General features: G+C 38.2%; 1 protein-coding gene across 2 annotated transcripts; it reads left to right on the forward strand.

The window, feature by feature from the left end:
• Positions 1 to 759: 759 nt before the first annotated feature.
• On the forward strand, positions 760 to 26,015 carry hat1 (histone acetyltransferase 1). Of its 2 annotated transcripts, none has more exons than XM_062070674.1 (11): positions 760 to 856; positions 1,502 to 1,573; positions 11,628 to 11,703; positions 12,240 to 12,360; positions 15,621 to 15,797; positions 15,896 to 16,017; positions 16,588 to 16,692; positions 17,048 to 17,154; positions 21,259 to 21,410; positions 22,103 to 22,219; positions 25,529 to 26,015. In XM_062070674.1, exons 1-11 carry the CDS (start codon positions 850 to 852, stop codon positions 25,697 to 25,699), a joined length of 1,227 nt encoding a protein of 408 aa, XP_061926658.1. In that variant the 5' UTR covers positions 760 to 849; the 3' UTR covers positions 25,700 to 26,015. The 2 variants fall into 2 exon arrangements, with proteins under 2 accessions (XP_061926658.1, XP_061926659.1); XM_062070675.1 differs by lacking the exon at positions 760 to 856 and adding an exon at positions 928 to 950.
• Positions 26,016 to 27,158: the final 1,143 nt, after the last annotated feature.

Below are 27,158 nucleotides of genomic sequence, written 5' to 3' on the forward strand. Positions count from 1 at the left end.
TAGTATGGTTGCCATACAAAAACATCAATGTTTTATTTGACAAAAGAGCATAAAATAAACAAAATAATAGTTCAAACGTAAAATCGACCGATATATCTGAAGTTTATCTCGTAACTTAAGTGTTGAAAGTAAAAAAAAAACTAATTAAAATGTATCACTTTGAGCGGGGCACCTTTTGGATCCCAAATATATTTAATGGGATTTTATTGATCTTTTCACTGTGATTACTCAAAAATAATAATGAATTAAAATCAATGGTGTACTTCACATCAAACATTGCTTTCTGAATGTTTTGGGCAGTGGGGGAAATACTGCATATTTCAGTTTTATTATAAAAAACTAAGTTGTCTTTGACAGAAAAGGCATACAACCTTTTTGTTTTTTTTAAACTTTATATCAACCTGAAGTTGATATACCGTAGAGATTTACTGTAAGCGTTAAATAAATAAAAACAATTATAATTTGACTTGTTTTTAACATTTTAATGACTTAGACCCATTATGGTCCCCGGGAGCCCTAAAGGTAAAAAACAAACAAAATCCATATATTTTGTTATGGTTTGAAAATGAAAAATATAAAAATGGCCCTCGCATGCCTTAATTTTTCCGTGTGCGGCCCTCAGTGGAAAAAGTTTGGACACCCCTGCCTTAGAAGATGTCTATGGTTGTAGCTGTGTGATCGCCTAGCTTCACGTATTGTTTCCTGTTCGTTATTTAAAAAACAGTGGAAAAAAATGCTAATAAAACTACATCCGGTTGTACAGGAAGACGTAACCCGGAAGTGCTGGTGATTGCGCGGTCTTTTAGGACAACACAGCTCCGCCACATTGGCCCACAACATTGTGCAGAAATGGCGGGTGAGTATCTGACAGCGCCGCGGCATTAGCTCCTGCTAAAGACGGCTTGGCTTTAAGCCCACTTAAACGCGGACTTACTTGTGCGTCTCATAAAGTACGGCGAGTTGAATAGACCACATATTGTAGCACAAAGTAGGTGACGACGGGCCTGTGTATTGGTTAGCAGCATGCTAACCAGCTGTCACAACATGCTGTACGTTCATCATGTGTGTGGGATATAATCAATGTTTCGTATGAAAATACCCTGTAAGAGAAGTATTGCTAGATTATTGTTGCCTTTGATACTTAATGCAATACTGTGTGATAGCATGCCCTTAAGTTAGTGTGCGAATAGTGATTGTGCACTCCTCGAATGTGCAATTGTAAGTCTGTATTGAGGGTATAGTCTAATACTACCTCATGTACTCTTGTTTGTTGTCATGCATTGTGATGAATACTCAATCTTGCTGGCATATTATATCCAGTGCTACATCAATCGCAAGACCGACATTGTGCTTTTAATTTCCCTCCAAAAATGTTTCGTTGCTTTGGAAAGATTGAGTTTTGTCTTCTGTGATTGCAGTACTCAATGTGTGGCTACAATCGAACCATTATTATACTGTATGAAAACTGGTTTATAATGATCAATGTTGATTGTTTCCTCAGCAATAAATAACATGGAGAAGAAGCTGGCTGAATATAAGTGTGACACCAATGACGCTGTTTGCTTAAAGCTAAGTATGTCTTCTGTGTTTATCCTCAATTCTTTCTACTGTAAATTAACACACACACACACACACGGATGAGTATATATATATGTGTGTATTTATACATACGTGTGTATATATACATACGTAACGTATTTGTGTGTGTATATATACATACATACATGTGTGTACTGTATATAAAGGTATACATACATACATGTGTATGTATGTATATATATGCATATGCATGTGTATAGGTGTGTGTATCTATACATACTAATGTGTGTGTGTGTGTGTATCTATACATACTAATGTATGTGTGTGAGTATCTACATACATACATATGTATGTATGTGTGTGTGTATGTATCCATGCATACATATGAATGTGTATGTGTGTGTATCTATGCGTACATATAAATGTGTATATGTGTGTGTATCTATACATTCATAGGAGTGTGTATATGTGTGTGTATCTACAAATACATATGAATGTGTACATGTGTGTATATACATACAGTACATATGAGTGTGTATGTATCTACACGTACATATGAGTGTGTATGTGTGTGTATCTACACATTAATATGAATGTGTATGTGTGTATCTATACATACAGTACATGTGAATGTGTATATGTGTGTGTATCTATTTATACATATGAATGTGTATATGTGTGTATCTATACATATGAATGTGTATATGTGTATCTATACTACATATGCATGTGTATATGTGTGTGTATCTATACATACATAAGAATGTGTATATGTGTGTGTATCTATACATACTTATGTGTGTGTATATGTGTGTATCTATACATATCAGAATCAGAAATACTTTATTAATCCCCAAGGGGAAATTAAAATGTATGTGTATATGTGTGTGTATCTATACATACATAAGAATGTGTATATGTGTGTGTGTCTATATATACCGTATTTTCCGCACTAAGGCGCACCTAAAAACCTCCAATTTTCTCAAAAGCTGACAGTGCGCCTTATATATGGACCAATATTGAGCCACAACAAACCTAAACTTCATTTTCATGAAGTTTAGGTCTCACAACTACGGTAAACAGCCACCAACTTCATTTTCCCCCGTAGAAGAAGTTCTTCTTCTATGGTAAGCAGCCGCCGATTTCATTTTCCCCCGTAGATGAAGAAGCGCTTCTAACCCAAAAATGGCTCCTATTAAGAGACACGCTTACGACGCAAAGTTTAAACTCAAGGCGATCAGTCACGCAGTAGAACACGGGAATAGAGCAGCAGCAAGAGAATTTAACATAAACAAATCAATGGTGTTTAATTCGGACACTGAAGAAGAGGGATTCGTGGATGAGAAATAACTTCATAAAGTGAGCTTTACATGTTTATTTTGTGTGTTGTGTTGTGTGACCTTAACGTTTGAGCAACGTTGAGTTATTGATATTGTTATTGCTCTGCACTATTTTGAGTGTTACTATATCGTGATTGCACTAACGTTTAGTTTACCGTAACAGTATCACTGTTTTTTTATGTATTTATTGAATCAGGGAAAAGTTTCCCTCCACTATGTAATATAAATGTTGCACTACATGATATACCTTGCTGTCGTTAAAAGATAAACAAAACACCACGTCACTGACTTTACCTCGGGGAAAATAATAAAACAGCTGTTTATTCATTTTGGGAGTGAACAGAGTTGTCAGAACGCTGGTTTGTAATCTATTAATAAAGTTTGACTGACCTATCTGACTGTTTTGTTGACATTCCCTTTAGCGCAGCTCCATCTAATGCAGGGGTGACAAACTCAAATACAGAGTGGGCCAAAATTTAAAACTGAACAAAGCCGCGGGTCAAAGTTGAACAAATTAACCTTTTAATAGGGACCCAAACAAGTTTTGCATTGAATATTGAACAAGCAAGGCTTAAATAACTTTATAGTGACATGCAAAATCGAGTTTCAAATAATAATAATAATTAAAAAATATCAATGGCATATCAAATACAATTTAAATAAAAATTGAATGCCTCTTTTCTATTTGCAGCCTTCTGAGGTAAATATCAACTTTAACTTTTTCCACAGGCTAATAAATTTGAAAATAAAATAACAATGAAGAAACCAACCATTCAGGACTTTAAACTGCTCAGTTTGCAACACACTGATCTAATCTGATGTGCCCAAGCCAGATACCTGCCCTCTTTTCTTGGATGCTAGTTCATTAATGTCGGGGCTCAGTCTTTGAGCTGAGGCAACCTTCATCATCAAACGAAGGTGTTCATCAGTCATTATATCTCGTAGTCCACCGGACCACAGTCTTGGGGGCGTGCCTTAAAGGCACTGCCTTAATGTCCTCTACGAGCTGTCGTCACGTCCGCTTTTCATCCATTCTAACAACGTGCCGGCCCAGTCACAAGATATGTGCGGCTTCTGTACGCACACACACGTGAATGCAACGCATACTTGATCAACAGCGATACAGGTTACACTGAGGGTGACCGTATAAACAACTTTAACACTGTTAGAAATATGCGCCACACTGTGAATCCACACCAAACAAGAATGACAAACACATTTCTGGAGAACATCCGCACCGTAACACAACAGAACAAATACCCAGAATCCCATGCAGCCCTAACTTTTCCGGGCTGCAATATACACCCCCACTACCACCAAAACCCCCTCCGTGCGTCGGTTGAGGTGGGCGGGTTTGGTGGTAGCGGGGGTGTATATTGCAGCCTGGAAGAGTTAGGGCTGCAAGGTGTTCTGGGTATTTGTCCTGTTGTGTTTATGTTGTGTTACGGTGTGGATGTTCTCCCGAAATGTGTTTGTCATTCTTGTTTGGTGTGGGTTCACAGTGTGGCGTATATTTCTAACAGTGTTAAAGTTGTTTATACGGCTACCCTCAGTGTAACCTGTATCGCTGTTGATCAAGTATGCGTTGCATTCAGTTGTGTGTGCGTGCAGAAGCCACACATATTATGTGACTGGGCCAGCACTCGTTGAACTGGGTGAAAAGCGGACGTGACGATTTTCAGGAGGGGCACTGAAATTTGGGAGTCTCCCGGGAGGGTTGGCAAGTATGACAATTAGCGGTGAATGCGGGCCAACTTTGGCCCGCGGGCCAGAGTTAAACACCCATGATCTAATGGATGCATAGGTGCGCCTTATAATCCAGTGCGCCTTATATATGAACAAAGTTTTGAAATATGCTATTCATTGAAGGTGCGCCTTATAGTGCGGAAAATACGGTACATATGTATGTGTATGTGTTTGTATCTGTACATACATATATGTGTGTGTATCTATTAGGGGTGTAACGGTACGTGTATTTGTATTGAACCGTTTCGGTACGGGGGTTCCGGTTCGTTTCGGAGGTGTACCGAACGAGTTTCCACACGAACATATGAAGTAGCCGCCTAAGCTAAAGTCTTAACAAGCTGCTCTGCTTTCTGCCTCTGTCTCCTACACAGCACCCAGTATTGTCCACCCACACAACCATTTGATTGGTTACAACCATAGCGGTAACAGCCAATCAGCAGTGCGTATTCAGAGCGGTAACAGCCAATCAGCGGTGCGTATTCAGAGCGCATGTAGTCAGTGCTTCTGCGGTGGGGTTAGCAGATAGGTGTTTAGCAGGTGTGCGTCAGGCAGCGGACTCTCCCCAAATTAAAATAAACACCTCCAAGTCAACTACTAGTAACATCACTAGGAGTGGGGGAAAAAGTCGATTCGAATTCGAATCGCGATTCTGACGTTGTGCGATTCAGAATGGATTCTCATTTTTAAAAAATCTATTTTTTTTGTATTTATTATTAATTTTGTATTTTGTATTTTTTTTATTTTTTATTAATCAATCCAACAAAACAATACACAGCAATACCATAACAATGCAATCCCTCATTGACATTATCATTAGACATTAAAATAAAAAAGAACAATAGTGTCAGAGTGGCTTACACTTATAATAAATAAATAAATGGGTTATACTTGTATAGCGCTTTTCTACCTTCAAGGTACTCAAAGCGCTTTGACAGTATTTCCACATTTACCCATTCACACACACATTCACACACTGATGGCGGGAGCTGCCATGCAAGGCGCTAACCAGCAGCCATCAGAGGCAAAGGGTGAAGTGTCTTGCCCAAGGACACAACGGACGTGACTAGGAAGGTAGAAGGTGGGAATTACCCCAGTAACCAGCAACACTCCGATTGCTGGCGCAGCCACTCTACCAACTTCGCCACGCCGTCCCACTTGCATCGCATCTCATAAACTTGACAACACACTGTGTCCAATATTTTCACAAAGATAAAATAAGTCATATTTTTGGTTCATTTAATAGTTAAAACAAATGTACATCATTGCAAACAGTTGATAAAACATTGTCCTTTACAATTATAAAAGCTTTTTACAAAAATCTACTACTCTGCTTGCATGTCAGCAGACTGGGGTAGATCCTGCTGAAATCTATGTATTGAATGAATAGAGAATCCTTTTGAATCTTGGCAAAAATCTTACCCACACGATTATCAAATGTAATAGGAAAATTAATTCATACTGACCAAACTGGCTTCATGGAAGGTCGACGATCTTCAGACAATACAAGGAAATTGTTGAATGTTATTTACTATGCTAGAAGTCTCCCTTATCCCACAGCAGTATGTAGTGTTGATGCAGAGAAGGCATTCCACCGCATAAACTGGTCATTTATGTTTTGCACATTACGTAAATTTGGATTTGGAGATGATTTTATACAATGGATTAAGATGCTTTATACAAGGCCCATGGCATCAGTCAAAACCAATAATCATATTTCAGAACCTTTTTTGTTAAAAAGAGGAGTAAAACAGGGATGTCCTGCATATGGATTATTATTTAATTTGGTTATTGAACCCTTAGCTGCAAAAATAAGAAGTGAAAATAATATTCATGGTATAAATATTGGCTCTCAGTATAATAAGCTATCGATGTATTGTGACGACATAATTTTTTTACCTGTCACATGTTAACTCCTGTCTTCTTTATATCAATGATGTCATCACTGAATATGGCTGTTTATCAGGGTATAAAGTTAATTGGGACAAATGTGACATATTACCACTTAATAAACACTGCAAGAAATTACAAGTTCAGAACTCCAAAATTAAATTGTATTGCATTATTATGGTATTGTTGTGTATTGTTTTCCCAAAAAAAAAAATCGTTTTTGAATCGAGAATCGTTTTGAATTGAAAAAAAAAAAATCGATTTTGAATCGAATCGTGACCCCTAGAATCGATTTTGAATCGAATCGTGGGACACCCAAAGATTCCCAGCCCTAAACATCACTATGAGCCCGTTGAGGTTCTAGAAACAAACTGCAGCTCAGCTCGCTCGCAGTCCTGGCTTGAGGTGAAGGCTAATTAGCTTTTAGCGTAACATTAGCTCATTTTGCTGTGTGTGTGTGTGTTAAAAATCAACTACAGGCTTCCCAAATGCTATAATAAATTAAGCATGATGAGTTGACTTAAAACGGTTTAATGTTGCACTTTTTATATGTAGAAGAAAAGTTTTCTCATTTTATTTATTCTGAGCAACAACTTGAGGCAGTTTAATGTTGATTAACGTGGGCAGAATTATTATAGTGTTCCCAATGTTAAAAGGATAAAGCCATTGTTTATAAATTTGGTAAATAAATAACCAAAACATTTATATTTTGTTGTTTTCTTACTGTACCGAAAATGAACCGAACCGTGACCTCTAAACCAAGGTAGTACCGAACCGGAATTTTTGTGTACCGTTACACCCCTAATATCTATACATATGTATGTGTATATGTGTGTGTATCTATACATATGTACGTGTATATGTGTGTGTATCTATACATATATATATGTGTGTGTATCTATACATACATAATAATGTGTATATATGTGTGTATCTATAGAGACATATGCATGTGTATACAGTCGCGATCAAAAGTTTACATACACTTGTAAAGAACATAATGTCGTGGCTGTCTTGAGTTTCCAATACTTCCTACAACTCTTATTTTTTTGTGATAGAGTGATTGGAGCACATACTTGTTTGTCATAAAAAACATTCATGAAGTTAGGTTTTTTTATGAATTTATTATGGGTCTACTGAAAATGTGAGCAAATCTGCTGGGTCAAAAGTATACACACAGCAATGTTAATATTTGCTTACATGTCCCTTGGCAAGTTTCACTGCAATAAGGCGCTTTTGGTAGCCATCCACAAGCTTCTGCTTGAATTTTTGACCACTCCTCTTGACAAAATTGGTGCAGTTCAGCTAAATGTGTTGGTTTTCTGACATGGACTTGTTTCTTCAGCATTGTCCACACATTTAAGTCAGGACTTTGGGAAGGCCATTCTAAAACCTTCATTCTAGCCTGATTTAGCCATTCCTTTACCACTTTTGACATGTGTTTGGGGTCATTGTCCTGTTGGAACACCCAACTGCGCCCAAGACCAAACCTCCGGGCTGATTATTTTAGTTTGTCCTGAAGAATTTGGAGGTAATCCTCCTTTTTCATTGTCCCATTTAAAGCACCAGTTTCATTGGCAGCAAAACGGGCCCAGAGCATAACACTACCACCACCATGCTTGACGGTAGGGACTGTGTTCCTGGGCTAAAAGGCCTCATTTTTCTCCAAATATATTGCTGGGTATTGTGGCCAAACAGCTCAATTTTTGTTTCATCTGACCACAGAACTTTCCTCCAGAAGGTCTTATTTTTGTCCATGTGATGTCAGATGAAACGCAAATGGAGCTGTTTGGCCACAATACCCAGCAATATGTTTGGAGGAGAAAAGGTGAGGCCTTTAAACCCAGGAACACCAGGCCTTCTGTCAAGCATGGTGGTGGTATTATTATGCTCTGGGCCTGTTTTGTTGCCAATGAAACTGGTGCTTTAAATGGGACAATGAAAAAGGAGGATTACCTCCAAATTCTTCAGGACAACCTAAAATCATCAGCCCGGAGGTTGGGTCTTGGGCGCAGTTGGGTGTTCCAACAGGACAATGACCCCAAACACACATCAAAAGTGAAAAAGGAATGCTAAATCAACCTAGAATTAAGGTTTTAGAATGACCTTCCCAAAGTCCTGACTTAAACATGTGGACAATGCTGAAGAAACAAGTCCATGTCAGAAAACCAACACATTTAGCTGAACTGCACCAATTTTGTCAAGAGGAGTGGTCAAAAATTCAAGCAGAAGCTTGTGGATGGCTACCAAAAGTGCCTTATTGCAGTGAAACTTGCCAAAGGACATGTAACCAAATATTAACATTGCTGTATGTATACTTTTGACCCAGCAGATTTGCTCACATTTTCAGTAGATATAATAATAATAATAATATAATAATAAATTCATAAAAGAAGCAAACTTCATGAATGTTTTTTGTGACCAACAAGTATGTGCTCCAATCACTCTATCACAAAAAAACAGTTGTGGAAAGTGGTATAATTTATTCAATAATAATATCAACTTGTCAGCTTTTTGTCATTACATGATGCCTTTATCTCTATCTCTATTTCTACATTTTGATAGAAGAGGCCATTTTAAAAACTTTTTAACATTTTTTTAGTTATGTACATTTATATGTACCGGTACATGATGTATCGGGACAGATCCATTAAGAGTTTGAGCAGAAATTTGTCGTATAGGAATTAACTATACACAATAAAACATTAACAAAATGCTTTGTCACATGAATGGTTTTTAAAGGCCTACTGAAACCCACTACTACCGACCACGCAGTCTGATAGTTTATATATCAATGATGAAATCTTAACATTGCAACACATGCCAATACGGCTGGGTTAACTTTCAAGTGCAATTTTAAATTTCCCGCTAAACTTCCGGTTGAAAATGTCTATGTATGATGACGTATGCGCGTGACGTCAATCGTTGAAACGGGAAGTATGCGGACACATTGCATCCTATACAAAAAACTCTGTTTTCATCTCAAAATTCCACAGTATTCCGGACATCTGTGTTGGTGAATCTTTTGCAATTTGTGTAATGAACAATGGAGACTGCAAAGAAGAAAATTGTAGGTGGGATCGGTGTATTAGCGGCGGACTACAGCAACACAACCAGGAGGACAGACATGGATAGCAGATGCGCTAGCCGCCGAACTCACCTTAACTTCCTCCGTCTCGCCGACCGCATCTGTGATCGGGTGAAGTCCTTCGTCGCACTGTCGATCGCTGGAACGCAAGTGAGCACGGGTGTTGATGAGCAGATGAGGGCTGGCTGGCGTAGGTGGATAGCTAATGTTTTTAGCATAGCTCTGTGAGGTCCGTTTGCTAAGTTAGCTTCAATGGCGTCGTTAGCAACAGCATTGTTAACCTTCGCCAGGCTGGAAAGCATTAACCGTGTAGTTACATGTCCATGGTTTAATAGTATTGTTGATCTTCTGTCCATCCTTCCAGTCAGGGATTTATTTATTTTGTTTCTATCTGCATTTGAGCCCGATGCTATCACGTTAGCTCAGTAGCTAAAGAGCTTCGCCGATGTATTGTCGTGGAGATAAAAGTCACTGTGAATGTCCATTTCGCGTTCTTGACTCTCATTTTCAAGAGGATATAGTATCCGAGGTGGTTTAAAATAGAAATCCGTGATCCACAATAGAAAAAGGAGAGAGTGTGGATTCCAATGAGCCAGCTTGTACCTAAGTTACGGTCAGAGCGAAAAACGATATGTCTTGCACTGCATTCTAGTCCGTCACTCTAACGTTCCTCATCCACGAATCTTTCATCCTCGCTCAAATTAATGGGGTAATCGTCGCTTTCTCGGTCAGAATCGCTCTAGCTGCATTGAAAACAATAGGAAAATGTGAGGAGCCTTTCAACTGTTGACGTCACGCTACTTCCGGTACAGGCAAGGCTTTTTTTATCAGCGACCAAAAGTTGCAACTTTATCGTCGATGTTCTCTACTAAATCCTTTCAGCAAAAATATGGCAATATCGCAAAATGATCAAGTATGATACATAGAATGGATCTGCTATCCCCGTTTAAATAAAACAAATTCATTTCAGTTGGCCTTTAAAGTAATACCTTTTGTGACATTAAAAAAACAGAAGTCACGTAAAAAAACATGGTGTTTACTTTTTGATATCAATATAAAACAAAGCAGTTTGGCTAATGAAGATGAAGTCAAATAAACAAGCTTTGTTCCTCTCCAACAACGCCTCCTAGGGGTTCAGCGCAACAGTTTGGCCAACAAAAATAAAGAGTGACACCTCTTACATCGAATACACAATCTTCACAGCCAGCGTTCAGTTCGATTGAGATGACAAAACATTTGAGCTAGTATTGATATTATTTGAACGCTGACCAAGTTTGCAGTTAAACAAAGGAGTGAACATCCCAGTCAACAAACTAAAGACTTTATAAACAAGTTGTGACAACGTTCACGACACATCACCTGCTGCATGTTTCCTCATCTCATTAACTGTCACAGCAGCTGATGGACGCTGTACTGAGAAAATGAAAGCGACATCAAATAGTTTTCTCCTTCGCTGTATACTTTTGGTGGGGGACAAGTGTCTCCAATATTGTACACACTTGTCGCCATCTAAACACAGCAGTGCGCTCTTAAAGCGAGGAAAAATTACGTTAAACCAAGCGCTTGGCTCCGTTTACTCCGAGGGGAAATCTCCGGGGCCAGGTCTGTGTAGCTTGTCCGCCATGATTATCAAGCCAAACAACGCTAATGCGCATGCGCCCGACTTCGTGTTGCCTAAAATGCATTAATACATGAGGTTTTTTTTCTGTAATTAAAAAATTAGAAGGTATTACTAACCATCTGGAGTTTTAGCGCAAATTATCATGATACCGTTTATTGTTACATCCCTCGTCCATTAACAAGTAAAAAGTCAAGGGCGGTCACGACATGTTCTTGCCGCAGATGTTGGTCAATATTTTAGGGCACGACGGTAAATGAGGGCGGTCGCGGTTGCCGTGGTTAAATTCGAGCCCTGTGTATGTACAGTATGTATGTATATATGTATGTATGCATGTGTGTGTATGTGTATATGCATATGTAATCATGTTTTGCCATTAGCTTTTAATCACACTCTTGTTGACTTGCAGTTCGCTTTCCAGAGGATGTTGAAGATGATGGCACTACATTTCACCCAGAGTATAGCCACCAGCTTTTTGGCGATGAGTACGTTTTCCCCATTCATTACATATAAGCCAGTATCCAGTGTACAAGTTGCTTCTTTTTCCTTTTTCCTTCCAAAGTCTATGTTGTAGTTAATTATGCCAGTAAGCACTGTACCTCACTGTCAGAGAGGCACCTGTGTCCTATCATGCTCGAAGATATTGCTATAACAAATTAGTCCAAACTAGCATCACTTATTCTTCAACTTGCTGCAATCAGCTTAATTGGAAATAGATAATTGGGGCATTAATTACTTACAGCTAGCATAATTGTTAGGAAAGACTCATCAAAAAATTGCATAGTTCTGAATACAAGCATGCATTGTCAAGGCTATCAGACTGGAATAACAATACCACAAAGAAATTGAAATTTTTTTTGAGAAATTGTACAAAATAAGAAATGCAATCATGCATATTCAAAGACTCCCACAATTATGATTTACTAAATTGCTTTCTACAATGAAATGCATTTTTATTTTTTATTTTTTTTTTACAATTTTTAGCAAAATCTATGATAACTAAAATATTTTTCGCCCACAGTGAGGTGGCTTTTGGATACAAAGGTCTTCAGATACAGCTTTTTTACACAGCTGGAAACTTGACCACCCTCTTCAAAGTTAAATATTCATCCAAAGTCACTGACACATTTGACTGTGTGGAGGTAAGAATCAATTGCACTGTATCTTTCAACACCAAAGCCCTCAGTAAAGATTGAAATAGATTCACATTGTTATTGTTGCATAGATTAACGCCTGTCTCCCATTCATTTTGGTATTCTTTTATTCAGCTGATAGAAATCCAAGGAATGCTATGATTTAAGTCATTTTTGTGTGTGCAATAACATACAGTTAGGTCCCAGTTTTATTTGGTTAATGCACAAATTTGTTTGCCTTTGTCTTTTTCTTCAATGTTGGTAAAGTCATGAAATTTTTCCTCATACATTATTTATATCTATAGTAAAATTACTATTTAAAGTTTGTTTCAACTGCATGTGCCAGTTGTCAGCAATACTGGAGTTGCTTAAGGCGGGGTACAAACACTTTGCCTCAAATTATGTTTCACAGGTTACATTGACAGATTAGTGTCAAGTTGTCAACAAACTGATAAACCACACAACTAAAAAGTACTAAAAAGGGACTAATGCCATTTAGAAGAAAGATGAATGACAACATACAGGACTTTTTTTTACAAGTTAGATAGATTGCAATAAAAAAAAATCATAATGATTGCAAACGATAGGCAAAATTTAAAAAAAAAGTAAATTTCCCCTTTTAACGGTGGCAAAACCCTGGGATAACAAAGTGGTTGATTAGCATCAACTTTGTTTAGTTTAGCAGAAACTTGGTTGTACAAACCCAACAGTGAGGCCTTAAAAGGGAACTGCACTTTTTTGGGGGGAATTTTGCCTATTGTTCACAATCATTATTAAAGACATGTTGACGGATGGATTTTTAAAATGCATTCTAAATATTAAATAAACATAAATAAAAGTCTGCATACAGTGCAACCAATGGGAAGTTTTATTACTTTGCTCTTTTTTTGAAAAGGGTTAAGTGTTCTTTAAAGATTCTAAGACTGTAAAGAAAATGTATGCAAAAAGTCTGCATTTGTTTTTTGCAACACTTCTGCAATTCGCACCAGAATACAGTGCTCTGTAACTTCTAAGTCTTCCCTTCAAGTCATTGTGACCTAAGTAGGTTGGGACCAGGGGCATAACGTCTTAATCCGACAAGATCTGAGTCTTTGTAATGCAGTTATAATAACTTCATAATATATACTGTATAAGAACTCTTTACTCTTACAGGCATGATGAGCAACACAGTCAACTGTCAGCCTTTGTATTGCCCCTGGAAAACTGTTTTCCGTTATTTTCGTGCCAATTTTGAAGCCACAGATGAAGTTCTAGGTGAAGCGTGATGGCTGTCCCACTCTGTGTGCTGCACCACTCCATTTCCAGGGTTGACCCTGGGGCACTCCCAGCATTAAGGGTTTGAGTGCAGCTGGTGTCAGGATGGGGAGCATGAGGAGTAGGAGAGTTCAGGCTGCGTGTAGACTGCCAGGCTGCAGTGCAGCTGGTGACCAAATAGAGTTAGAAATTAAGCAGCTGCAACATCGGTACAATTCTCTAATCAAAAATGTGCTTTTCTCACTGCCACTGGCCTCTGATGTAGGCCTTTTGTGCGGAGCAGCAGGAGTAGATGCAGGAGGCCAACTGCAATTTTCAACTTAACCTTCATCTATAGGTGTGTCAATTTGCTGCGTCTTAAAAATAAAAAGGCTTTGCTGGAATAAGAGTTAAAAGCTTCAAGTTTTCAGAGTAGTAAAGCTTCTATTGTAAATGAAGATGAAATAATACAAAACCACAAATTAGATTATTTGTATCCCTTTTATGCTTATTGTTTTGGAATCAAAGACATCAAGAATGTTCTTAGGGTACATTGTTAAGTTATATTCATGCCAAACTATGGCGTCTATTCTGTAAGGACGGGCAATTTATTGTCTAGTATGTAGACGAGTGGCCGAAATAAAGAGGCTTGTTTGTCCAAGGCCTTTTAAGCGTGCTCCTTGTTTCTTAGAAATGTGAATGAACAATTACAATGCTGAAGAGGCATTCAGCTGCAGGTGCATTACCTTCAGTTTGATATTAGCTGATGTCTGAAAGGGGTGAAATCAGCAGTATTTTGTATTAGCCTTTTGTAGTGCATTTTACTCTGACCTTCTTCATTTCCCAGTTTTAAATGCTTAGCAGCCAGGGTCTCTGTGGCGACATAATGCCCATCACACATGTAAATGGTGTGAAAGGGCTGCTTAGCAAAGTGTTCTCATGTCAATCCTTGTGGAAATGGATACAATGCAAACATCACAGCTGAACTAACCACGCGTTGTGCTGAGTAAAAAGTCCGAGGGGAGCGCCCCTTTGTCTCTGAGACCCTTTGAAAATGCGGGGCCCAATTCATTTGATTGGGTTCACTTGGCAGGATTAGAGGAGAAGCCTCTATTATGGACGGCCAAAGGCTTGTTAAGTTGAGATCAATTCATCAGGTTTAATTTCCCGGTGAGTGGCAGAAATGCGTTATTGTGGCAACTTCATCACATATTCATGATTTAACATGAGGGGTAAATGTACACATTTAAGTGGTCTTTTCAGTGGGATGGGTCTGCTCAGGCCTCTGCTCAGCTGACAGTTTTAATTGCCTAATGGTTTCCTTTTCATTGGCACACACACAGTGCTTAGAATTATTGTCTTATTTTTACAAACTACTGTATTTTATATATTTATTAGGGCTGTCAAAAATAACAAGTTAACTCATGTGATTAGTCACAAATTGTCGCATTAACCAGGTTACATATGGTTAGAGATTAATCACACAATTTATTTTGACTGTACAGGCTCCTTTACCTTAACTTGGGCTGGTTACCTGAAAGGCAGCCAGGATGTTATACGGTTAGCGATCAGGTCAATGCATAGGTCAGTGCAAAGATGAATAAGGAGACTCCGACTGGTGTGCTCGTTGGCAAATTTCCCTTCAGAATGCACTCTGACTAGACTTTAGAAAAAACGTTTACCAAGTTTTGAGGAACTAAATGACAAGAATTGAAGTCACACATTTATAAAATATTTTTGTATGACTTTCTGACAGTTAAATTGCATTTGTGTTCAAATATTGGGGTCTTTTTTAAGTTGTTTAAATTATGCAGGAAAGTATTAACCTGTGATTAATCATAATAAATCCAACTTCAAAACTTTGATTAATCTGATTTAAAAATGTAATTGACAGAACTAATTTATTGTCTATAAAAATGCATCTGTAGAGGATTTTTGTAAAATACCTGGGAATTTTCAAATATTGGACCCTGTTTGACGTTGTCCGTCATTCTTCTGATCCCGTTTGTATTCTCTCTGATAAATTCACCTTCCAGCCAGATAATATCGACGTAAAGATCCGGGAAATTGTCCCTGCTGGGTTCACCTGCAACACAGATGACTTCATAACGTTACTGGAGAAGGAGGCCAATTTCAGGCCCTTTGGCACTCTGTTGCATACATACATGGTCCATAATGAGGAAGCGGGAGAGCTCACATACCAGATTCATAAGGTGCCAATGTTCACCACTGCCCTGACACTTTTGGTTTATAGTTGGAACGTACTTCAGTGTGTAAACTTCTATTTACTTTTTAATTGTACCCGCTGTAGGCTGACTTGAGCTGCCCGGGATTCCGAGAGTACCACGAGCGCCTACAGACCTTCCTCATGTGGTTCATCGAGACTGCCAGCTTCATCGACGTAGATGACGATCGTTGGGACTTCTTTCTTGTGTGCGTGCTCTCTTTGTGTGACACCCCTGTGCACCCCCCCTACTCTAAACTATCCCTAAAGCCTATATTGTGTCATTGAAAAACAAAGCCCCCTTTGAGGCGCTTGTGGCCAATTACTCGGCCAGTTTGATTATATTTCCTCCCGTAGGATAATTGTTGATCAGGCAAGAGCTTCCTTTGTGCCAAAAGCCCTTTTGTAATTTTTTAGGGGCACGGGCTGAATTGAATGCTGTTGTCTTTTGAAACATTGAACAATGTCTTAACAGTAAAAAGAGCCTCTGCCAGTGTTTCCTTTTACGTTGGCACCTATTAATACTGACAATGGGCAAAATGGACTGAAGTGATTTTTGAGGAGCTCAGTCCCTCTTTCAGGCCCTTCTCTTCCTCTAAGTTGCAGTACTCCAATTAAGTGCATAATGTATTCAGGTTGCAGCAGGTGTACTGATCAGGCCTGGCTGCTCTAACTTGCTGGCGTCGTGGAAGTGGGAGAGAGAACATAGAAGCTAAAATGGACACTGCGTGCGTGTGTGCCTGTAATTGACCTGTTTGCCTTTTGTGTTTTGTCTGCAGATTTGAAAAGTACAAAAAAGATGGTGAGACCCTCTACGCGACTATTGGCTACATGACAGTTTATAATTACTACGTGTACCCAGACAAAACCCGGCCACGTGTAAGGTAATTGGCGGGGCAGCCAAAGCTGTCCCAGTCTTTTGTATGTTAAATTGTAGACGGAAATTACACATTTCTTTATCTTTTTCAACCCAAATTACTGGCTTAGATTGCCAACCATTCAACTAGATTTAGTTTTGTAATGAAACCAGGGTGATTTGAGTCTGAAAACAACTTCATAAATAAGCATTTGATGTGACTTGAGTTCAAATGCAAACTCAAATCAACTCAAATGATGTTCCTGCTCAAATGCTACAGAGCTACTACACAGGAGTTGAAATCAAGTTTGATTTATTTTGTCACGATACAAATACATTTGTTTGTTGTCTTTTTTTGCATTATTTGTTCTTTTACCACACAGCCAAATGCTGATATTGCCTCCATTCCAAGGAGAAGGTCATGGAGCACACATTCTTGAAGCAGTGCACAGATTTTATTGTGGCATGCCCAAAGTTCAAGACATTACAGGTGAGTGATTTAATATTCCCTCATTTGTGGGCTATACAGTGCAACTTAATATAAGCCGCATCCACTTAATTGTTGGACTAATTTTATTTTGTACATATATTGGCCGCACAAGTCTATAGGACGCTGGTGTACACATTGAAACATTAAATATTTCCCCAAGCCTTGTGTTCATTCTCAAATGTAACAAAGTACATGCCTGTAACATGGCATATAGTGGCCTGCTGGAGAGGTCACTGAGCGCGTTATTCAGCTTTCTCCCACTGAAGCATTCTTTGGAGCGCTTTGATATGGACGGAATGACTGGCGTTAGCTTGCTAGCTAGCTTAAATGGTAACATGTAAACAACAGACATTAACATGTCTTTGGCTTTGGGGCTGCATCGTGTTCATTTTGTCGGGTTTTTTTCTCATGATGAGGTTGAGTCCATAATTCTCCAAATGGCTGAATGAATTATTATGTGAGTTCATTTAAATTAATATGAACAATTTTATTTTTTCAGGGTAGATTTATTGGTGGCAGGTGAAACCTGCGAACCCGGAAAAATTTCTAAATTAGCGGCAGGGTTAAAGGCTTAGGGAAAAAGCGGCTTATAGTCCGGCAATTACGGTACATTAACTTGGCTACATTTGTTTGATGTATCAAGGTGGTAACACCTCCACAATATGAAAAGAAGTGCAGTTCTACATTGCAAAAGAAAACCACAATTACTATTCATTACTGATAACAGATTATCCTTGCAAAGCTATATTTTAGACACTGCACTCGTACTTGATGTGATTAGAATATGCAGTTGTATTTGAAGTGCTATAAGGGTTAAAAGGTTTGCAAAATCCACAGTTCGGATCTTATCACGGTTTTCCGGTTTGATGTACATTGTACATTACCCCAGAATACCATATATCCCGATAATCCACCATTCCTATTCTTTTGATCAATTAAGTTATGTTCAGTGGTACCTCAATTTAGAGTACTAGCACTTTGCATTCCATAACCAAGCTCGTAACGTAAACCACTCTTATTTCAAAGTAGCCCGTCCATTAAAATGCATTGAAATCAATTTAATCTGTGCTTGGTTCTCCCCAAAATACCACAATTTTGTAAAAAGCCTTTTTTATTTAAAAAAAAAAACAAACTTTTAGATCAATACTCTTCCAAGATATTTACAATAGCATGTACTACAAACAATTAACAGTATTTTTTTGTAATAATATTATAATGTATAGTATTTACCTTCGCTGTTGTCCCCGCGACCCGATTCCGGATAAGCGGTTGAAGATGGATGGATGGATTTACCTTCGCTGTTACCAAGTACGCTTATTATCCCCTTTTATTATAAGATACTGGTTTTCATACAGCTGGTTGCGAGTTTCTCTCGTGACTTTTGGCAACACCAGCTGTGTTTTTGTTTTGTTTTGTTTTTTTGTTTTTTTGTTTCCATTACCCCTGGAAATGCGCAAAACCTAAAAATATCGCAATAAGAAACTGGTAAAGGAAACACTCATATTTCGAAAAACTTCTCAAATATCGCTAAAACATTTTTAGCCTAGCATATGGTGGTTTTTCAGACGTTCCGTTATTTAAGTGTCGCAAAGGCATGATGGAAACGCTTTTTTTTTGGCATTTACAGGGCACTTAAACATCAGACATGACGTGTCCGTAAATTTTCTCGTTCACAGTTCTCTCCCAAAAATTCCTTATTCATGGCCGCTGCCATCCGCAAGGACGTTGCCTTGGAGCGATCACCCGCTGCCTTCGTCTTCTATTGACAATCGCAGAAACAGCAGTGGCTACTATTGTTACCACAGCTCCAAAACTATGGAATTGCAAAGCTTCCATCTTCCTCAAAGTGGAGTCTTGCAGGAAGAAATTTGTACAAGAGTTACGGCTTATAACGCAAAACACCATTTAATATTTCCAACTGCTTTGTGGGATGAATCGGAGAAGTCCCTTCCGTTTGACAACATAACAAGCGATGTTTGACTGTCAACAAAGCTATTGTTCGACCTTCAAGTTTGTTGAGTCAGGACTAGACAAAACAAATTGTTTTTATGGATAAATGTTTGTTTGTGGTCGCTTGCACGGAGGCTCTCCTCGTGTGACAGACTTACTCTGCAGCGGGGCTTTATTCACCATTTAGTCTGCAGTTAAGTCTTATTTATAATGGTTTCTCTCTCTGATTTGGTGGTCTGCTTCTCCTTAACGCTAACTTTTTTAATTCAGATAGTTGGAGGACAGGATTTTGACCTTCGGGCTGCGCTTAAATGGGCGCCTCAACTGTCTAATCAAAACATGTTTGTTTGTTGTTTAAATGAAGCCGGCTCAACGTGTAACAATATATTAAATCTTTGTCGCTCTAAAAGTCCCTGTTACAAATATTACTTCAACCAGGAGTAAAAATGCTGGTGAATCAAGGTATGCTCACAATTTAAAGCATAACAAAAAGTCAAGAGACAAATTGGCACCACTGTGTAGTTGCAGAGCTTCCAACGTTTGGTGTTTGAATTCCCGTAGATCTCCTTCCATGCACTTTTGTCTAATATACACAGCATTGCACATCTAATATCACTATATTGATGAACAAAGGTGTTGTAGGCCAATCATCTGTGGTAATTTTTTGGGCTAAACAATGTGCAACAATCTTTATGTGAACAGTCGTACAGGTAAAACTCAAAATAGAATATTGTGCGAAAGTCCATTCATGTCAACAATTCAACTTAAAATGTAAAACTAATATTTGATATAAACTCCATCCATCCATTTCCTACCGCTTATTCCCTTTGGGGCTCATTACATGCAAAGTAAGATATATCAAGCCTTTATTTCTGATAATTCTGATGACTATGGATTACAGTTTTTGAAAACGCCAAATGTTCTGAGATTTTCAATTCAAGGTTTTCATAAACTGTTAGCCATAATCGTCAAACTTATGTCATAAAAAGGCTTGAACTATCTTGAGTTGCATGTTAAGAGCCTATGTAACATATTAGTTTCACTTTTGTATTTATTGGAATTAACAAACCTTTCAAATTTCTATAGTTTCCCCTGTATATTTTTAAATTTCCTCTTGCATAGATGGGCAGTTCAAACACTTGAGTGGAGGAAATGTGCACTTTAAAAATACCCATTAGTGTTCATTTCTGCGTTGGAGTTGTATTTTCTGACAGTTTGAGTCATTAAATGTGTCCTGGTTGGTGTCTGGATGAGTGCGGGTTAGACAAAAAGGAATGTACACACTTCAAGCGAGACAGATATAGATTCGTTTTGGCATGTTTTTTTATTTTGATAGAGTGATTGTTGATCGACCACCTTACCTTCATCCTTTCAACATCCGAGCAAAATCGTTTTTGTGTGGATAAAAAAAAAAAAAAAATTTTTTTTATCCACACAAGAACATCATAATCCAGGAGATTCATAACTTCAGTAGGGATGTCAGTAGACAAGGGACTATATCTGAGAGGCTTTTGGGTATTTTCTTAATGTCTGCCAAAGGGCTCCCATACAGCTGACCTACACTTTACAATGCCATGGACACATCCTCTGACTGTTTTTTTGCTGTTGTTGTTTTTTTTGTTTTTTTGTTTTTTTTAATCCACTTGCCAAGTCTCCAACACAAATGTCTTCAGAACTTTTGCTTCTCCTTTGCCTTACGTTGCTCAATGCATATGCATATGACACACACACACGCGCTCCAAACTGAGTTGTAAAAAGAAAAAACGCTCCGAACAGTGTCACATCAACTGTACGGTTCTGTATTTTTTCCATTGCCCTTTCATTTCTAAAGTGAACTGTGTTGAAGAATATATGGTTCAGCCATAAAAGCGTGAATTGATTAGTCACCACAGAGACTGTATCCAATGGGGGGAGTTAATTTGGTGAAGTGGGATGTACAGCGGCCTGCTGTGGCTTTATTGAAACGCACTCGATCAAAGTTGTTGACATAGTGATGATGAGAGAAGTGATTGATTAAATACTAAATAGGTATCCCAGATTTCTTTATTTGTCCAACACGATTAAACGTATTAGATGAAAATGCTTGACCTTCACTGACCAACCATCAGGACAGGTTTCAGTAATATTTGCTGACTGTAATTTACCTGTTTCCAGCTGAAGATCCTTCTGAGAATTATGTGAAGCTGAGGGACTACGTGCTGGTCAAGCTTTGTCAGGACTTTCCGCCCTTTGCTGAGGACAAACTCCACCTTGGCCTGTCTGCTGAAATGGTGGAAGAGGCACAAACAAAACTCAAAATCAACAAGGTGCTGTATAAGGCTCTCAAGTCATTGTTGCCAGTATTTTATACTTAAGTGTTCTGTCAATGATTGCTAGATTATTCCCTTACAGTAGTAAATGTCAGAAAATGTCTAAACTTCCAAAATATTGAATTAACATTTAGCAGATGCTCATGGCATCCTCTCACCTTTTTTGGTTATTAGTTGTTTGTGTCTCTTGAGGGACTGACATATTGGGAACTGACTGTTTTGTCGAATAATTCGTATGATGCATATACTTTCATGAAATATTGGGAATGCTGGTGGAATGGATTGTGGTTATCCACAAACATGTATTTGAATATAACATGAATTTATTTGGCAGAAAATACTTGAGAGTATTTTTTCTCAGTATAATCTTTATTCCAAGAAGTAAAGGGGAACAAAAAATTCAAAATTGAACCTTAAAATCCTTATTTGAACATAAAACTTTGAGTTGGTTAATAACTTAAGTAAAATGCACATGACAGCTTCAACTGCGCAACCACAAAATCAAGTATTTTACATTGTAATGTATGTAACTTCGGACCAGATTACTGCATAAGGATTTAACCCAACTTGCCGTGTTTACATTTTATTTGTACTGCAGCTCAACATAAGTCTGCCTATTATAAATGTCATTAAAAAAGAACATTCGGAATTGCACTAATTTCGAGTTTAAATCACTCTTACCCCTACAGAAACATGCAAGGAGAGTGTACGAAATACTCCGTCTGAGAGCAACAGACATGAGTGATGAAGAGAAAGCAAGAGAGTACCGCTTGGAGGTGAAAAAGAGGCTGTTTGGGCCATACAGGGTGAGTTTTTAGAAGTTGGTTTGTATGAGGATAAATAGTCTAAATACTCTGCAAATTCAAGAAGCGCCTCTGCCATCACTGTGCTCTCATTATTGATTACATCTCTGACAGGGATAATCATTAACGTGTATTTAAAGCACGTCAACAAGCTTCTCCTAAGCTGAATTGCTTAGGAGAAGCCTATTATAAAGTGGATGAGTACAACGCCATGCTAACATAGCCTCCCAGATCACATTTGCTTGTGATATTTTCTTTTTGAGCTGCTCGATGCTGCTGTGCATACCAAGCGTTAAAAATTCAGCTGTCAGTGGAGAAACCGCACGTTTCCAAAGAGGCAGAGTCGGACGTGGAAAAGGTCCCATGTGTTAAATCGTCAGGGCGAGATCTGCTTGCCAGATGCTGCCATTTTTTCTTCCCTGAGGAGATTTAGCATGTAGTTAGCTATATGGTGAAGGCTGCTGTTTTGTGAACGTGAGCGGATTATACTGCTCTGCTCTAAGCGAGCGTATTTTACATATCCCTAGAGACCTTGTCTGCATGCATGTTTGCACATGCACCTTTTGTAACAGTTTTTCAGTCCAAAGTTTTTACATCACTTCCCCAATAACCCGGAAAGAAAAATAGTATAAGAAGTAAAGTTTCGCAAACATTGGAGAGCCACCGATTACATCGTCTTGTGCAAGGTCAACCGACGACACAACATTTGTGTTTAACAGAAGTTAATACAAATAATAGAATAAATGAACAAATTAATGAGATGGTTTGACAAAAGCAGACTATCTTTGAATTTCAGTAAAACTAAAATAGTGCTTTTCAGTAACAGAAGAGAAATTCAAACAAAAAGAGTTAAAAGAGTTGTAAAAAAATATATTTTTGGGTGTAATAATCAGGCATGTGAAATGTCTGCAAAGTTTGTGTTTTTAAACATTTATTTTCTCTTCAAAATCTCAAATATATCAACAAATAGAATTTAAACTAAATTTGTTGAACGCTCACCTCAGCCGCAGGTACTCACAATTCCTCTTTCCCAAACACAGAACTAAATTGCAGGACAGGGAGGCGATCAAGGACGCTGAAACAAGTTTGCCAGTTAGCTTACTTGCCTGCGTTCACTCTCCGAGCCACAATGTTGACAGCTTTCTACTTTGCTGATAATCATATTTGAACGATCACAATTTGGAAACTGTTAGTTCCGAACCATTTGTCCTTGTAGCGCATTTATTAGTTGCCAGCGAGGTGGTATATTTTTGATGTGACGGATGTAGACCGATGTCAAAACACTGGAAATATATTACCCGGGGCCATGGCTATGGGATAGAGTTGCCAATTGGGAAACGTTTTGTGAGTTTTTGCATGGAGATTATATAATTTTACATGACATTTTCAATGATGGTAATGTTAGTAAATTATCTACTAAAAAGACCTAAAACTTCTCTGGTACATTACATTGGATAGGTAAGTGTAAAAAAAAAAAAAACTGCCAAAAGAGGTTGGTAGATGAGAATAAATATAATGGTAAAATGTAGTGTAGAAATGCACCCATTTGCAGAAAATGTCAACTTGATTTTCAGAAATGTTCTTTCAGGGCTTGCGTGGTAGCATTTTGTGCTGATAAAAGTCTTCCTTATTTTTTCCTCAAAGGGTGCTCACATGGAAATCTTATCAACAGTGATTAAAGCAAAAATATGTTCTGGACAAAAATCACTCGATATTTTCTATTGCTCGCCAGTGTTATCATATCGGAGTTATTGTGCAGAAATATAGGAGAATAAATACAAAAGTACATTTATTCGCTTACCATGTTACAAAAAAGAAAGTTAAAAAAATACATAGTGATACATGCAGTGATTACAAATACATTCGAAGCAGCCACCAAAGCTGCACACGAAAGTCAAAATTTCTCTGATTGTTGGTCCGACGCTAATACATTTTTTGGCAAAATGAGGGTGAGAAACATTTATTTGGTCGTTCTGTGTGTTTTTTTTGTTTTTTTTTACATGTATTGCGCCATCGGGTGCGTGTTAGAGTGCCTGCTGGTTAATAAACACTGCAGGACTGTAGCAGCAGAGTGCATCAAATGCGCGCACAAGATCAAACTTTCACAAAAAAAAATCATGTTTTATTGTAACTTTATGAGGCGGCGCATGTTTAGAATTATATCCAGACCTATTATTTTGGTTTGATTCATCAGAAAAACTAAAGTCAAAACGTAGACTTATATATTGATTGTAATATATTGATTGTATCTATAAATTTGAGTTTTTTGTTGTAGACAATTTTAAAAAATCCAAAATGTATGTTTTTCTCCTCTTGCCCCTGCATATTTTTTGCCCTCATGAGCTTCCGTAGACCTCGCCTGCCCCGTTACTTCTTTAGCGGAGATCCACAAGCCTAGCAAATCATGGATAATGCTAATGAGAGCGAGACATTTGTTCCAAAGAAAACAAAAGTGTTGCCAGTGCTTTAGATTTGCGGCAACAGGCACGGAACAAATTACTTCACGCTGCAAAGTTTCTTTACAAAGGGCAGGAGCACAATAAACTTATTCCAGCATCTGAAACAGCATAAAGTCGAGTGGGGGAAATGCAACTCTTTATAAGGCTGTGATAGTGATATATTACATGTGCAATGAACTGTACATTGTCTTTAAAATTAGTACACACTAACAAGGAACCCAGGAAAAGCCTGTTTATCCACTTACAGTACTAAAACCATATAGTCATCTCAATGTTTTACTTGATTATTCTTTTGCATACAATGTACAATTCTACATTTTTATTTACAGTAGTATTTTTTCAAAACAGAAGTTTTAAATTTGCACTTTATTCATCTGATATTTATTACTATTTAATGATAATTCATTATTATTCCGTATCTTTATTGATTTATTGGCGTTTATTTGCCTGCAATGTGCAATGCTACATTTTTATTTACAGAAGTATTTTTTTCAAGACAGAAGTTTTAAGTTTGCACTTTATTGATCTCAATGTTGGAGATACTTATTTATTTGCATGCAATGTACAATGCTACATTTTGTTTACAGAAGTATTTTAACCTGCTCATTGTAACCATTACTACGGACTGTAACCATTACTCCGGACTTCTTCATTTTAATTTAAAAAAAAAACAGCACAAATTGTTATATTCATTTTTGATTATTGCTGTAGTGGTAAGGAATAATGTACTAATTCACCTTTTTTTTTAAACAAACAATGGCACAATAAGTATTGATAAATAGTCAATGTAACTTGATGGGCTTGTCGTAAATACCCTCACGGATAGTGAACACGTCCTATTTCTGTTGAGCAGAAGAATCAGAGAGAGCTGACAAAGATGAAGAAGTGCCTGCGGCCGGAGGAGCTAGAGTCCCACTTGGGTCAGATGGACACTCCGACACAGCACGAAGAGCTGGAGAAGAGCTACCAGGTGGTTGTGGAAGACTACCGCAGAATCATCGAGAGGCTGGCAGCGCATGCCTGATGAGAGAGACCGCTGGCCAAGAGCCTGCCCTCTAATCCATGTGCTCCATCTGTACAAAACCCTGAACTATCGCTGTGACCAAGGAGAGACATTTAAAAGGTCAAATGAAACCACAGAATGGTGTTTGCAGTGGAAACTGCAAGTTTTTTCTACAAGCTTGTGTTGGTACACTGGAGGAATAATGCAGCTGGGGTAGGGCGACACTTCCTGTTTGTCCAACATTTTCCCACAAGTCATGTTTATAGATGTTTTTTTTCTTGAACATTTCCCATTCTCCCACTGTTTTGCAGCACTTCAAATAAAAATGTTATTTGTAGGGGGCGACGTTGGGTATTTCTTCACGAATACGTTTTTGCTCAGGAGTTTTATTTTTGTATCTAAAGCTATTTTTAATACTGTGTAATCCCTTGAGAAATAATGCCGAGGAAACTGCTCACTTTATCCGGAGTAAATAGATGTAATGTGTTCTCGGAATGTAAGGGAGCCTCCTGCATGGCTGATTAATGCATTTTCCAGCATGGGTTTCCCATAATGTACCTGCGAGAAATGTCATCTTGTTCAGGCACCCTCTCCTGGTAAATGCAACTTCTAATTGCCACTGATGTGGAGGGCTTCTATGTGCTAATGATTATCATGGTGTTCAATTGAAAACCTTTGTATCCCTACACCTCCTCTGGGCGTGCAGATCAGCTCGATGAATACCTATCATACTTTGATACTTTAGCACATTGTCACCAAATGAAGACTGCCAGGTCAATTTTCAATTTTTCCCCCACCGTTTCCACTTGTAACAAGACAAAACCTTGGAACTCTTCACATGTGTAATATGGCTTGATTGAAGCCACTTGTGTACACAAGGGCCTCATCTCGCTGTAGTTCATTTTTTTCTGCTGCAAATGCATATTTTGCATTGCACTCAGTTTCGCCGACTGACCTGCTGGTGCATAGTGGCTTTGTTATCTGGTAAGCTTTCCAATTTTGGTGGGTGTACATTACTGTTAACATTGTTCTGGTTGGAAGTATTTTTAATTAATTGTATTCCATATCCAGTGGACCAACTCGATTGCTGCTAATGAAGTGGAGACTTTGTGTCACGGATAGGTAAGCTGCAATTCCCCTTCTTTATCACACCAACACAAATTTTTTTCCCCCCCATCAGTTAGCGGAATACTTCCTGGTTTATAGAAGATGAGTGGGGGGTGGATGATTTTGTTGGTGTCACATTGACTCCAATATTAAAAAGTGTAATAATTGTGCAATGTTTTCCAGTGTCTCACAAGAATTGCTGTAAATTTATTTTTCATTTGTCTATGTGCCACCTATATTTTTGGCATACCTGGACTGCTAACTGCCGTTATATCTCCTCTGGGAGATTATGTATTAGCAACAAGGGTTTGTCAGTTACCAAAATAACTCGGTTGTGGTCGGGTTTTCTTGAAAATTTCAGGAAATTCAATAA

The sequence above is a fragment of the Entelurus aequoreus genome, linkage group LG14 (genome assembly GCF_033978785.1).
Source record: "Entelurus aequoreus isolate RoL-2023_Sb linkage group LG14, RoL_Eaeq_v1.1, whole genome shotgun sequence".
Classification (NCBI taxonomy): Eukaryota; Metazoa; Chordata; class Actinopteri; order Syngnathiformes; family Syngnathidae; genus Entelurus; species Entelurus aequoreus.

Coding starts and splice junctions, on each gene's coding strand:
- hat1 (XM_062070674.1), top strand. Junction 21,411..22,102: donor CAAAACTCAAAATCAACAAG/GTGCTGTATAAG, acceptor TTACCCCTACAG/AAACATGCAAGGAGAGTGTA. Junction 22,220..25,528: donor GGCTGTTTGGGCCATACAGG/GTGAGTTTTTAG, acceptor TCTGTTGAGCAG/AAGAATCAGAGAGAGCTGAC.